Source organism: Oryza glaberrima, chromosome 10 (genome assembly GCF_000147395.1).
Source record: "Oryza glaberrima chromosome 10, OglaRS2, whole genome shotgun sequence".
Taxonomy (NCBI): domain Eukaryota; kingdom Viridiplantae; phylum Streptophyta; class Magnoliopsida; order Poales; family Poaceae; genus Oryza; species Oryza glaberrima.
Window position 1 is genome coordinate 19,857,137 of NC_068335.1, and position 15,643 is coordinate 19,872,779.

Below are 15,643 nucleotides of genomic sequence, written 5' to 3' on the forward strand. Positions count from 1 at the left end.
TGGGGGGCCTTAGCTCCATAAATACACTTCGTCTCCTTCGGTCCTTCCTCCTCAACACCAACCAGACAGAACAGAGGACACCGCTCACAAGCAAATACAGAGTCGAGAGTGAGACTTGAGGCAGAGGCCATGGCCGGAGGAGGAGACGAGCTGAAGCTGCTGGGCATGTGGGCGAGCCCGTACGTTCTGCGAGTGAAGTTCGCGCTCAGTCTCAAGGGCCTCAGCTACGAGTACGTCGAGGAGGATCTCATGAACAAGAGCGACCTCCTCCTCAGCTCCAACCCGGTGAACAAGAAGGTGCCCGTGCTCATCCACAACGGCAAGCCCGTCTGCGAGTCGCAGGTCATCCTCCAGTACCTCGACGAGGCGTTCCCCGGCGCCGGCGCCACCCTCCTCCCTGCCGACCCCCACGAACGCGCCGTCGCTCGCTTCTGGGCCGCCTTCAACGACGACACGGTACGTCGGTACCATGTCACCTCACATCGCGATCATCCGCATCGTCTCCGACTCTTCCGTTTTTGATTCAATTTGATTTGTTCGCAGCTGGTGGAGGCGTCGCAGGCGGCGTCGTGGGGGAAGACGGAGGAGGAGAGGGCGGAGGGGGAGAAGAAGGTGGTGGAGGCGCTGGAGAAGATGGAGGTCGGGCTGAGGGAGTGCTCCAAGGGGAAGCCCTTCTTCGGCGGCGACACCGTCGGGTACCTCGACGTCGTGCTCGGCGGCTTCCTCGCGTGGGTGCGCGCCACCGACGTGATGCGCGGCGTCAAGAGGTTCGACCCGGCCACCACCCCGCTGCTGGCGGCGTGGGCCGAGCGCTTCGTGGAGCTGGACGCCGCCAAGGCCGTCATGCCGGACATGGACAAGATGATCGAGTTCGGCAAGGTGCTGCAGGCTCGCGCCGCCGCCGCCACCAACTGAAGTGACAGTTGACTTGTCGTGTCATGCCGAAGACGAACGGATGTTGGGATTGTTTCCATCTGTTTCTCAGTCGAGTGTCGTGTACGTTACGAGTTCAGATGTGTTACTACAGTAGTAGTAACTTGGGTTGAAAAAATATCTAGGGAACAGTTTGTCCAAGGTAAAATGTTATAAACCGAAATGAATAGTGTTAATTAGAGAAAAGAAACTAGTACAAGTGGCGTCTGGGTGAGAAAGGTCTTTACAACTTAATAACATGGCCCAATGAAAATAATTACAGATTTGGCTGTGAAAAAAAAGAGAGAAGACTATACTGTGCGGGACAATGAAAAGGTACACCTATAATATATTAGCGGTCATAATCTAATAACAATGCCTATTCGTAAATAAATTTTACCGGCATTAAAAAGAAGGTACCGAGAGATAATAAATTTGATACGTGGGATACTGAGAGGCATCAAATTTTACCAGAAAGGCTATTTCTCTTTGGTATCTTTTTAAGAGAGTATCGAACATTTTAAGATAAGTTTATGCATATGTATGCATTTAAAATAAAATTGTAACAATTATTGGGGAATGCTATACGGCACGAGATTGTGCTATTTCACTAGATATAGGCGTAAAAAAATACATCCCCTAGAGGAAAAAAAGAGCTGTACAAAATTACATAAGCGTTGTGGTTAAGTTGGGAGGAATTCTCCAAGTCACCTTATGCCTGCCATTATTCAGGTTCTTGCCTCTTCCTTTATTTTTGCCATAAGGTTGGGGGCTACCGTTTCCTTGTGCTCGAAGATCCTTTGGTTCCTTTCTTTCTAGATTTCTTAGGCTATGAGTAGGATTAAGGATCGCAGCCCTTTCTTGGGCACTTTTTTTTTTGTTGGCTAGCATTTCCCACCATTCATGTACGCTTTGGCATGGCTCCCAATTGCTCAGGTCCAATTACTGATAAGCCACCCAGCCGACCATCAGTCTCCAGATCCTTCTGGTGTATCTAAAGGAAGCTAATAGATGGCATGTCGTCTCGTTCGTCGTACGGCATAGGGGGCACACTCCGCTATTTGGCCATCCTCTTATAGCTAGTCGATCGGAAGTCCAGACTCTATTTTGAATTACAAGCCACGCATAGAATTTGCATTTTGCAGGAGCCCAAGATTTCCAAATTAGGGGATTGAAGTTGGTGCCGACTGTTCCTAGACACTGAGCCTTGTATGCCGAAGAGGTTGAGCATTCTCCATGATTCGAGAGCTTCCAGACGATGTGGTCTGACTCATTTTGGTTTAGCATGATGTCCTGGGTTGCGCTCCATAGGGACACAAGTTGGCTGATCAGGTCCACTGTAAAAGTAGTGTTCCTATTTAGCTCCAGGTCATCGATCCAGGTGTCATTTTCAATACCTTCATGTAGCGATTTACTTCTTTTCAATATGCCTTCGTTTAATTTTTTAGACCAGGTTAGCGGATCACATGTTTCAATACATCTGAATATGGGAGCGCGCATTCAACGAGCCACGCAATCAGTATACTAGCTACCCCGTCCACAGAACACGAACCAAAACCATTTATTTAACCATCTCAAATCTCAAAACCTCACTCACACGATTCACAGTTCACCACCAAGCTACAGCTAGAAGAAGCTAATGGCCGGAGCAGGAGATGAGCTGAAGCTGCTGGGCATGTGGACGAGCCCGTTCGCTCTGCGAGTGAAGCTTGCGCTCAGCTTCAAGGGCCTGAGCTACGAGTACGCCGAGGAGGACCTCAGCAACAAGAGCGAGCTGCTGCTCAGCTCCAACCCGGTGCACAAGAAGGTGCCCGTGCTCATCCACAACGGCAAGCCCATCTGCGAGTCGCAGGTCATCGTGCAGTACATCGACGAGGCGTTCCCCGGCGCCGGCGTGCCCCTCCTCCCCTCCGACCCCTACGAGCGCGCCGTCGCTCGCTTCTGGGCCGCCTACATCGACGACAAGGTGATTCACAAATTGCCTCAAATCAATCGCAACGCCCTGTCTTGAATTTGCATCGAATCAATACCAAATGACGATGTTTCTGGTGATTGATTAACTGTCAACTGCTGCGCTTGGTGCGTCGTCGCAGCTGTTGAAGTCGTGGCTGCAGGCGTCGATGGGCAAGACGGAGGAGGAGAAGGCGGAGGCGTTGAAGGAGACGTTCACAGCGGTGGCGAACCTGGAGGCGGCCTTCGAGGAGTGCTCCAAGGGGAAGCCCTTCTTCGGCGGCGACGCCGTCGGGTACCTGGACGTCACGCTCGGCGCCCTGGTCAGCTGGGTGCACGCCGGCGAGGCCCTGTACGGGATGAGGCTCTTCGATGCCACCAGGAGCCCGCTCCTGGACGCGTGGGTGGACCGCTTCGCCGCACTGGATGCGGCCATGGCGGTCTTGCCGGACGCCGGCACATTAGCCGAGTACGCCAAGAAGAGGCAGGCGGAGCGGGCAGCCGCCGCGGCTGCGAACAACTGAACTGGCATGCAGGGGCCGTGGTTCGCGACGTGGTTGGGCCTCGACGATGAATTTGGTGTCATGGTGTGCCACTTGTAGTCCCGTCACATGTGGCGATGTGGGCTTTGTTTGCCACGTGAATTTGTTGTCTGTCTGCGTTCTTACGGTTGGATATTGTTCGTGTGGTTTTGGTTAGCCCGTTTCTTCCAATAAATGGAATTATTAGTTTTTAGAGGAACAAGAGTGAACTTTTTTTTTTCCAAAGATGACGAAAATTATTACATCCTGGGCTTTTACATAAGGAAAAGTGTAGTTGGACTAAATCCTAGTTACCCTTAAGTAATAAAAACAACTGAAAGCCAAAAAAATCACACAAATTTTAAGGATTTAGCAAATATATGTTAGCTACCTGAGCCAATTATTAAAACATTTTGGTGTATTATTGAAATTGGCAGTGAATATGTCTCTTGCATATTGCGAAAACAATATTTCTCTCGCTAAAATTTATTGAAATGGCTAGAAATCAAGTAATTTTAAAGTGGCCAGACGAGACAGCCGTGTCCGCTACAGGACATGGGTGCCTCTGTGATGGCACGACAGAGCCTGAGCTGGAGCCACGGATATGATGTGGCGAGCTAATGGGCACTCGCCATGTGCCTCCACTGTAAATGGCCTTATTGCACCATTTCCTATGTTTCCTCTTTTATTTCTCCAAGAAAGGGTGGAAGACATGACTTTCTTGGTTACTTACTAAAATGCTTTTAGAAAAGAAAGAAAAATAAGTAACTTGTAGTTTGTAATTAAACAATTAGCCCGATCAAATGTGTCCACACAATATTTCTGAGTATATGTCTTTTTTTTTTCCTTTTAGTTAGTATTCTCTTTCTTTTTTTTCAAACTTATTGTTTGAATTCATTTTTAATTCATCAAGTGGGCCACATGGATAGGGGAGCAATGGGAGACGCGTTCGGCACAACAATTGTGTGCAGGTCCCAGTTGGTGAGGATCTTCTACCATAATTTTTTATTTTTGAGAATTTGTTTTTTTAAAAAAATTTGACCAAATTTTGTTAAAAAATTCCAATAATTTTGGACTGAAATTTTTCAAAATTTTGGAAATTTCGCCGTACCCCACCTCTGGATACAAATGCCAAAAACGAAATATTGAACCCTGATCCCGGCATGGTACAAACCACCTATTAGAGTTAGGTACCCCATGCAGATGCATTTTAAACAGCCCAAATTCGGCTAAACCATACCACACGGATGGGAGAATTTGGGGAAAAGTGAATCAACCGATTGTTCCTTTACAGTTTACAGTCATCTCTATTGTAGTATTGCATCACAGTATAAATGATCCAAACCTATTGACAATTTCATCTTTTGATTATGTGGCCAACTATATATTAATAACTTTGGGGAATCCACATAAATGACACTTCCTCTAAATTTTAATATATGATGTCGTTTACTTTTTGACATATGTTTGACGGTTAGTCTTATTGAAAACTTATGCACAAATATGTGAAAATGTAAGTAATGAGTAAAGTACACTTAATGATAAAGCAAGTTACAATAAAATAAATAATAATTATGTAAGGTTTTTAATAAGATAAATGGTGAAACATCTGTAAAAGGAAATCAACAACATTATCATTTGTTTAGAACCTGAGGTAGTAAAATGGAACCTAGTCAACTTAATTCCCAAAACAGCAGAATCTATTCGTTTCTGAATAATCTCAGTCTGCATTCATCGATGACATCATGGATGATGCATTGGCACGCCGCAGGCATCATGGATGATGCATCGATCACCCGCCACCCTCCACTTCAATCTGGAGCACCATATATACATCACCACCCTGCTCTGATCAAGCATCCAAGTATACGCAGCAAAACACAATCCAAAGCGTGTTCATCCAATCATTCTCTGTTCCGCTCTCTCACCCCAGCGAGATGGCCGGATCAGGAGACGAGCTGATGCTGCTCGGCAAATGGCCAAGCCCATTCGTCACCAGGGTTGAGCTCGCGCTCGGCCTCAAGGGCCTCAGCTACGAGTACGTCAAGCAGGACCTCGTCAACAAGAGCGAGCTCCTCCTCGCCTCCAACCCGGTGCACAAGAAGATCCCCGTGCTCATCCACAACGGCAAGCCGGTCTGCGAGTCGTCGATCATCGTGCAGTACATCGACGAGGCCTTCCCCGACGCCGGCGCCGGTGCCGCCCTGCTCCCCGCCGACCCCTACGAGCGCGCCGTCGCTCGCTTCTGGGTCGCCTACGTCGACGACAAGGTAGGATAGCTAAGCTACCTTTCCTTCATTTGTGTCACAGTTCGAGCTGTTATCTCAAAACACAAATATTAGGGAATGATCTAATATCAAATAATTCGAAGGATGATGCTCTAGACCCAAATCGACTAGCCCACCACCTTGTGAAACTAGCCAGAAAACTCCCGGGCATTTCTCTCGAGGTTTTTATCTCACTGATGCGATGATGTGTTGGGTGGCGCGTGCGTGCAGTTCGTTCCGGCATGGGTGGCGACGTTCAGAGGCAAGACGGAGGAGGAGAAGGCGGAGGGGATGAAGCAACTGCTCGCGGCGGTGGAGACGCTGGAGGGAGCCCTGAAGGATTGCTCCAAGGGGAAGCCCTTCTTCGGCGGCGACACAGTCGGGATCGTGGACGTCGCGCTTGGTGGCCTCATCTCGTGGGTGAAAGCGACCGAGGTGCTCGCTGGCTCCAAGATCTTCGACGAGGAGAAGGCCCCTCTTTTGGCCGCGTGGGCGCAGCGCTTCGGCGAGCTCGACGTCGCCGAGAAGGTGTTGCCGGATGTCGACGGGGTGGTCGAGTTCGCTAAGATGAGGCTGGCAGAGGCAGCTGCGGCTGCCGCGGCGGCTTCAAAAAGCTAAGATGGATATGTTTGGTTATGTCGTGGTAACTCCCATTGTTTGGGAGAAAATAATGTGCTTGTTGGAAAAATTATTTGGGAGAAACTAATGTGCTTGTTGGAAAAGAATAGATTTAGTTGATTTAGTGTTTTTTCTGTATCAGTATCTTGATTTATGTCTGAATAATGCAAGGAATATTCAATGAAGTCATGGAGATGCTTGTCCTCTGTTTATTAAGTATATTAAGTAGTTAGGGGATCTTTTTCTTCTGTTGGTGTCTATTAGTTTGTGTTTGCTTAGCTTTGTTTATACTATCGTGAACTTTCTATATAAGTTTTTTTCTGTGTGAGTTCTGAAATAATTGACTGTAACTCTTTGAATAAAGGCCGGAATGTTTTATTCTATTATTAAAAAAAATGAAGATGCTTGTCCTCTGTTTTCTCTGTTACTCGCTGTTGGCCCTGTTGCCCTTCAGAGATTTTGCAACTTGCACGGTTGTTTTGTTCTCCTTTATTTATCCATTTCCTTCATTGAAAATTCGGCAGTGTGTAGTAGGAATTTTTTTTCCATCACTTTGTCTTTTTTTACCATTCAAAAGTTTATTGGTTGGGTACCTACGACAGAGACAGGGACGTAACCCATTTTTTTTCTTTATAAAAGAGCCTATAGGGTGAAGTTTTATCTCAAATATTGTGGATTCCGCCCCCCCCCCCCCCCATTCCTTTTAGCTTGTTTATCATATTATTGTTGCGATTTATTTACTCCATATTTCTAAAAGTATGATTTCTCAAAAAAAAATTTCTTATATGGTGTTAGCAGATCACTTGTTGTTACGAGCTATTTATTAATTTTATTTTTTATTAAAGTACTTAATTATCCTGATAGATATCTGTGATAGTAATTCGGTGAATAATTTGTTCCAAGCATTGCAACTACTCATACCATTTAATTATTCAGATGAATCGTATGTTCTATGGTGCTTGTACCTTTAATTTTGGGAACTTTTACAGTATATAGTGGTAATATATATCACCAATATAAATAATCCAAGAGTTTAGATTGATTTGTTCTCTCACTTAAATAGTTTGTAGTATAAAATTAAAAGGGTAAAAATATTTTTTACACTATTGGGTGTAAATTCGTAGAATATAGTGTGAAACGATACTACGTGTTTTCACTAATCGATCTCATTCCTTATTCCTCATCATCCTTCACCACGATGAGACGCCAGCAGCCACCATGAGTCCACGCGCGCCAACACCTTCATAGCCAAGTAAGCCAACCACCACATTTTTAATCTTGTGGCTAAATTTTAAAATATTTATATTATATTGACGGTATATATTTTCTTGTAATTTTACACTAGGGGTGTATGTTGACATCTTTAATGATACTCAGGGCCGGATCCAGGAAAAAAAATTGGAAGGGCTCAGTTACGTAGTATATTCAATCTCCAACCATTTAGAAACCTTTAATTTATCAATTATGGTGAAAAAATCGAAGGGGGTGTTACGGAGATATCCGTGGGTCTTATGAGTATAGGGGGACTCCACGTTGGATCCGCCCCTGGTGATACTCTCTTATTCCCAAAAGCCAAAATACATGCATGCGAATAATTGTGAAATAATTTGCGAAAAATATTACTAAGGTTTTGTAATCATTTCTTGTGCCCCAATGCACAAACACCCACAAGTGCCCGCGATGTCCATGTCATCCACTGCCACTGGTTTTGTTCTTGGGCTCTCAAAACTCACAGGTCAAAGTAAACGTACTTTAACTGGTAAAGCAAAGCGATACTATGACGGGGAGCAGCGCCATGATCTGTAGGTTTGTTTAATTTAATGCCCCAGATCCTAAGCTTCCTCTTCTCCAAGAAAGAGTAGAAGACGCATCTTGACAGTCTCAGAGATGCTGACTGGAGTATTTTCAGGAAAAAAAAAGTGTACTCCAGTTTGAAAACAATCAGCCTGGTCAAACGTGTCGGTGTCACCATATCCGTTTATTATTGATTTATCTGCACATGTTTTGACTAAAGTTACTGATCGCATGTTTTTGAATACATCTGAACACTGAAAAGAGCTTTCGACGTGTTAAAGAGTAGTTGTGGAAACCCCTATTTCAATTGTGCAATCAAGCATCACTCGTGACGCACTACTAGTCTTCTATAGCGTATACAAATATTCACGGTTCGTGTTGTGCTCCGATCAAGTGCTAGCTAGCTAGCAAAAGACAACTCAAGCCAAAACCATCTCAGAGCTTCAGAGAGGAAGACAATGGCCGGTGGAGGAGATGAGCTGAAGCTGCTGGGGATGTGGGCGAGCCCGTTCGCGCTGCGAGCGAAGCTCGCGCTCAGCTTCAAGGGCCTGAGCTACGACTACGTCGAGGAGGATCTCAAGAACAAGAGCGAGCTGCTTCTCAGCTCCAACCCGGTGCACAAGAAGGTACCCGTGCTCATCCACAACGGCAAGCCCGTCTGCGAGTCGCAGGTCATCGTGCAGTACATCGACGAGGCGTTCCCCGACGCCGGCGTTCCTCTCCTCCCATCCGACCCCTACGACCGTGCCGTCGCTCGCTTCTGGGCCGCCTACATCGACGACAAGGTAATCGACGAATTGCCTCAACCCAATCGTCTTGAATTTGCATCGATCGAAAATGACGAGATGAACTGATGCGTTGTGTGTGCATCGTTGTTGCAGCTGTTGAAGTCGTGGCTGCAGGCGTCGATGTGCAAGACGGAGCAGGAGAAGGCGGCGGCGATGAAGGAGACGTTCGCGGCGGTGGCGAACCTGGAGGCGGCGTTCAAGGAGTGCTCCAAGGGGAAGCCCTTCTTCGGCGGCGACGCCGTCGGGTACGTGGACGTCACGCTCGGCGCCGTGATCGGGTTTGTGCGCGTCGGTGAAGCCCTGCACGGGATGAGGCTGTTCGATGCGAGCCGGAGCCCGCTCCTTGACGCGTGGCTGGACCGCTTCGCCGCGCTGGACGCTGCCAAGGCGGTGTTGCCGGACACCGGCAGGCTGGCCGAGTACGCCAAGATGAAGCAGGCAGAGTGGGCAGCAGCTGCCACCAACTGAGCCAGCATGGCCACGTCTGGTACTCTCGTGGGGAGATGAAGTTGGTGTTGGTGTGCCACCCGTACCGTACGTAGCTAGTCCTGTCGCACGATGTGACGACTGTGTGAACTTTGCTACTATACGCAATAAAATTGTGAAGTCGTTAAGTTTTCGTAAGTACACACCGGCAACGTGTAATGGAATTATCTCTACTGGTCGTCCTCCTTAATTAGTCCTTCACTCCTACCACTACTTAGAAAATGCATTTTTCAAATGTGGGTTTTTTTTTTTCACAGGCGAACATAACCATTGAAACCAAATGACCGCATACAAAAATATAAACCGGGCTGAAGCTTACTGTCTTGCAGGCGGACCATTCCGCCTGTAAAAATACCCTTTATTTTCACAGGCGGATGGTCCGTCTACAAAAATTAGTGTACAATATAAATAGAGGCGACATCGGAGCGGTTTTTTTTCCAAGTCCCATTTCTCCTCTCATCTCCCGTTCCCTCTTCCCCCTCCCCTCCACCTGTCCTCTACTCTCCCCTTCCCTAACCTCTCCTCTCCCCGGCCGCCGGCCGGAGGCGGCTACAAGGCAGTGGTGGCGCACCCTAGCGAGGGCAGTGGAAGGAGCAGACGCGGGGCGGCCAGCGGCGGCTCCCCTCCCTCCCAGATCTGGCCGGAGGGAGGAGGGGGGAGGCCGGTGGCCCGCGGCGCGGGGCGGACCCGCGTCGGGGCGTAGTGTGTGCTCGCTGGCCGGCGACGGTTCGCCTCCCTCCCTCCCAGATCTGACCGGAGGGGGGAGGGGGGAGGCCGGTGGCCGGCGGCGTGGGGCGGACAGCGGCGGGGCGCAGTGTGTGCTCGCCGGCCGACAGCTCCCCTCCCTCCCTTCCTCCCAGATCTGGCCGGAGGGAGGAGGGGGGAGGCCGGTGGCCGGCGGCTCGGGTTGGACGGCGGCGGGGTGCATCCGTGAGGCTGCGACGGCGAGGAGGGCGGAGGCTGCAGCGTCTCCCCTCCCTCCTCCTAGATCTGGCGGCGCGGAGGGCGGCAGCGGCATCTCCCCTCCCTCCTCCCAGATCCGGTGGCACGGAGGGCGGTCGCGGCGGCAGCTACCGGCTGTGATGGTGGAGGCAGTGGCATTTGTTTTGATTTTGAAAGTTAATTTGTGATGCGTTTGATTTGATTGTGAACTACTATGATTCTTCTATGTTAATTTGTGATGCTTTTGTGAATTTGATTTGGTTTGATGGGGAATGGAAACTGGATTGGATGGGGGAATGGGAGGAGAACGGAGAACAGGAAGCTGCTGCTACCGGTCGAAACGGCAGTGGACGGTGGCTGCCCTTTTTTTTAATGCTGGGAGCTATTTTCGCAGGCGTTCATTTGCATGCGGACCAGTTGTCCATCGACGAAAACTTGTTTAGTCCACCTGAAAAAATGTTTTTTTCCAGTTGTTGACGAAAAAATCGAACACACCGGCCTGGGAGATCTACTTAGCTCCTGTGCAGGTCCAAATCTTGATAAGATGCGGGTGTGCCAGTCAGTTTGATCCTGCAACTGACAAGATATGCAAATAGTAGACCAAAACAGCCGATCGGCTGACAAGCCGATGTAGTAGTTCCAGCCGATAGCGATAATAGCCAATGCCGATGCCAGCCGATAGCAATAGGGTTTAAGCAATTGGCTATATGTCCAATGTAGATAATGATATAAATGCAATCGGCTGATGATGATGTAATAAAATAGCAATATAATCCAGTATAAACCAATCGGCTAGTAATAATATGATAAATAAGCATCGATCCGAAGGTTAAAGCACACATCGGCTGGAGGTCTGATGTCATGAAATCCACAATATTAGATTAAACAGTAAAACCTTTGTTGCGATCAGCTAAATCCAATATGTATGCAATCCTTATAAGCCGATGCAACATCCAGATAACTCATCGGCTGAAACCCCGATGAAACCCTTATTGGCAATCAAAAAGCAGGCTAGAGATTATGGTTCTAAATACGAATTAGCAGATCAAACTTAACTGATGCAGCACTAAGTATGAAAAGAAACATAATATCTAGACAATCAAGCCGTTGACTGAGTTTTCAGGGTGGTAGATATCTAAGCTAATCTAATCTAGCAACATGATTTAGTTGATACCGGCAGAAACCCTAAAGCGAGAAGCAGCCGATAGAGGTAAATTGATATGCTAAGACTAGATTAACAGAGACATATGATAAATAAGTAGACAAATATATCATCCAAACCGGAGCAATCCAAGAGGTCGAATGTACTGATGCAGCCTTGAACAACGCTGATGTAGATGATACAATTTCTTGGACCGGCGGAACATTGGACTTATCCCTTCGCCAGAGATCAAAGACGATGCAGCCCCGCGTCGGGTGCCAAGTCCCGCCGGATGATAAAATAAAGTAGAAAAGGTAAAAGGTGGCGATGCGCCGAATTGTATTGATCGTGAAGATAGATTACATAGGTCCCGGGTGCACATATTTATACCCGTGGGTTGATACAAATCCTTGTCGGACAAGAAAGAAACTTTCCTAAAGATAAAAGGAAAAGATAAAGTCCTTATAGGACACTAAACACACTTTCCTAACGGTAAAAGGAAACTAACAAACTGTTCTTAATTAATAGATAACTTGCCATGCCACATACTCTTTGAACTCGGTCTCTTCTTGATAAGTTTCCTTTAGTAGATCAATTTCCTTAACCGAATATAGCAAGAATCCGACAACTGACGACTTGACAACTCTCATCGGCTAATCTAAGGACTTCGAAGCCGATGCTGACTCTAAGCCAATGACTACTCCGGGCTTACCAAATTTCACTGTTAACACATGCCCCCCAGTTTAGGAGTATGAGAATTCATGCTTCAAAATTTCTTGTCTTGATAACTCCAAAACCGATCTTCCTTCGCTTCTTGCAATCGGCTTTCATGAGCTGATACTGATGTGCTTCACCATGCTGAAACTTATACGCTTGCCCCCGAGCCGAGATTGAATGATCTTGGCATTGACTTCTTCTTCAGACATGTGGATATAAAATCCGTGGTCCCACCAGGCGTGCCAATCTGTGTTGACGAGAAAATCGAACACACCGACCTGGGAGATCTGCTTAGCTCCTGTGCAGATCCAAATCTTGATTAGATACGAGCGTGCCAGTCAGTTTGATCCTGCAATTAACAAGATATGCAAATAGTAGATCAAAACAGCCGATCGGCTGACAAGCCGATGGAGTAGTTCCAGCCGATAGCTGATAATAGCCGATGTCGATACCAGCCGATAGCGATAGGGTTTAAGCAATCGGCCATATGTCCAATGTAGAAAATGATATAAAGGCAATCGCCTGCTGATAATAAAATATAACAATAATATAGTCCAGTATAAACCAATCGGCAAATAATAATATGATAAAACAGCATCGATCCGAAGGTTAAAGCACACATCGGCTGGAGGTCCGATGTCATGAAATCCACAATATTAGATTAAACAGTGAAACCTTTGTTGTCATCGGCTAAATCCAATTCATATGTATATGCAATCCTTATGAGCCGATGCAACGTCCAGATAACTCACCGGCTGAAACCCCGATGAAACCCTTATTGGCAGTCAAAAAGTAGGGTAGAGATTATGGTTCTAAGCACGACTTAGTAGATCAAATTTAACTGATGCAGCACTAAGTATGAAAAGAAACATAATATCTAGACAATCAAGCCGTTGACTGAGTTTTCAGGGTGGTAGATGTCTAAGCTAATCTAATCTAGCAACGCGATTTAGCCGATACCGACAGAAACCCTAAAACGAGAAGCAGCCGATAGAGCTAAATTGATATGCTAAGACTATATTAACAGAGACATATGATAAATAAGTAGGCAAATATATCATCCAAACCAGAGCAATCCAAGAGGTCGAATGTACTGATGCAGCCTTGAACAACGCCGACGTAAATAATACAATTGCCCAGGCCGGCGGAACATTGGACTTACCCCTTAGCAGGAGATCGAACACCGATGCAGCCCCGCGTCAGGTGCCAAGTCCCGCCGGACGATAAAATAAAGTAGAAAAGGTAAAAGATGGCGATGCGCCGAAGTGTATTGATTGTAGCGATAGATTACATAGACCCCGGGTGTACATATTTATACCCATGGGTTGATACAAGTCCTTGTCGGACAAGAAAGAAACTTTCCTAAAGATAAAAGGAAAAGATAAAGTCCTTATAGGACACTAAACACACTTTCCTAAAGATAAAAGGAAACTAACAAACTATTCCTAATTAATAGATAACTTGCCATGCCGCATTCTCTTTGAACTCGGTCTCTTCTGGATAAGCTTCCTTTAGTAGATCAATTTCCTTAACCGAATATAGCAAGAATCCGACAACTGACGACTTGACAACTCTCATCGGCTAATCTCTGGACTTCGAAGCCAATGTTGTCTTTAAGCCGATGACTACTCCGGGCTTATCAAATTTCACTGTTAACCGATACATCTGGATAGCTCGACTATTGTTGTTCAGAGTATTGTCATAAAATAAATGATATTGCATAATGCAAGCAATCGATCATATCAAACATGAGTCACCAACCGACCACACCTTTTGTGTGGATAGTTCTAGAATTAAGTAGCCCCACAAATAATGCAAAAAAAGAAAGTAGCCCCACAAGCAACCTAGCAGGATCCACATTAAAAGTGCCTCTGGACAATAAAGGACAAAAAGGGAACTTTTTTCTATTGTTTTGTCACTGTTTTGAAATATAAAATCAAATAAAACTAAAACAAAAACTAAGCAAAACTAGAAGAACACGAAAGAGAATGAGATTACCACATTTTCCTTTGTGTAAAGATGGTATTTATTACATCAAAGTGTTTATAGTGTGTATCGAATTACTCATCCACTATACTAGAGAAAAGCACTTTGGTGTTCGTTGGGAAATTTAAGTATGCCTAAATGTGGATACAACACAGCCAACTGCTACAATATTGCACCTATAATCACTACGACAGAGGCAGCAACACAACTACTGTAGTATGGCAGCCGAACAAGCCCATAGATGCTGGGATTTCCTATCTAGTACCACTCAGGCAGGACTAATGACCTTGGATAATTGGTGTGGTTCCACAGCAAACACCTTTGAGGCACACATGTGGCAAAAAAAGTCTCAAATTCTCAATGCATGCATCGGCTCGATTCCAACCGATACATTGAGTTGCTCCCCGTTACCCCAAAAAAATCGAACAAAAAAAACTTATGTACAAGCTGAATCACAAATTAAAAAAATAAGACCTGTTGTACATTCTAAGTCATGACTAAATAACAAATCCAACAAAAAAAACTCATCGTCATCGAAGGGATGGGCGGCAACGATTGGGAAAGGGAAAGGGAACACAACGAGATCTGGTGGTTATCGAGCTCGAGACGGCATCGTCACGTCGCCCTGGTGAGCGGGCCCAGGGGGAGGGGTTGTGCTCTACTTGTTGTACACGGCGAGGTACCTGATCTTGTTGACGGACCATGCAACAGCACCCCCACCGACTGTAGCATCTGCTTCCCCTTTCCCTTCTCCGCCTCCTCTCCGCCCCTCACTGCCTCCCTCCCACCTCATGCACGGTGTGCGACGTGAATGCTGCGCCATGGTGCCCACGTTCTGCGTGGGAGCCGCTAGGAGTCGCTCACCTAGGATTCGCGAGAGCACGCACACTGCCGCCTCCACTGGCGAGTTTAAGTTTGAGAGAGAGAGAGAGAGAGAGAGAGAGAGAGAGAGAGTCGCGGGAGGGGAGGAGAAGGTGAGGAGAGGATAAGGACGAAGGGACTCGGTCGATCGACTCGGCTCAACAGTTTAGGGTGTCGTTTTATTTAAAAAATCGGCACCTATAAGGTTACTATATGTGTCGATTTTTATAAAAGAAAAACGGTACATGCGACGTGACAATATTTGGGTGTCAGTTTTGTTTTTATTAAGAACCGGTGTTTTGTAGTAGTGATATGTCATCTCACCAACTAAACTCTAGATGAAAAAGTAGAAATTCTAAAACCCATTCTTTTTCTCCACATAAGTATCTTAGGTACGTAATTGCTATCTTTTTCTAGTAGTATTTATATAGTCAAAACCAACCACATCAGTTAGGACACCCAATCCTATTAGAAATCCCTGACGCATTTATTCTAACTATTTCCTAATCTTCTTAATTTTGCACTCTCCAAATTTTGATTTATTAGCTAGGTCTCTCAATTCTACTGGCGTTCCCTCACACATTTATTCCAATTCATTCATCAATCTTCTCAAATTTAGACTACCTCTAAATTTGACCCCTTTCAATATACACATACAAC

At 46.3% G+C, this 15,643-nt stretch overlaps 2 protein-coding genes and 1 pseudogene across 2 annotated transcripts; all 3 read left to right on the forward strand.

The window, feature by feature from the left end:
- Positions 1–3,648, forward strand: LOC127785945 (uncharacterized; annotated as a pseudogene).
- A 1,597-nt stretch (positions 3,649–5,245) lies between these two features.
- On the forward strand, positions 5,246–6,480 carry LOC127786171 (probable glutathione S-transferase GSTU6). Its single transcript, XM_052313502.1, has 2 exons — positions 5,246–5,653; positions 5,882–6,480. Exons 1-2 carry the CDS (start codon positions 5,321–5,323, stop codon positions 6,266–6,268), a joined length of 720 nt encoding a protein of 239 aa, XP_052169462.1. The 5' UTR covers positions 5,246–5,320; the 3' UTR covers positions 6,269–6,480.
- A 1,934-nt stretch (positions 6,481–8,414) lies between these two features.
- On the forward strand, positions 8,415–9,477 carry LOC127786174 (probable glutathione S-transferase GSTU6). Its single transcript, XM_052313503.1, has 2 exons — positions 8,415–8,847; positions 8,944–9,477. The coding sequence occupies exons 1-2, from the start codon at positions 8,521–8,523 to the stop codon at positions 9,316–9,318; spliced, it is 702 nt and encodes a 233-aa protein (XP_052169463.1). The 5' UTR covers positions 8,415–8,520; the 3' UTR covers positions 9,319–9,477.
- The last annotated feature ends 6,166 nt before the right edge of the window (positions 9,478–15,643 follow it).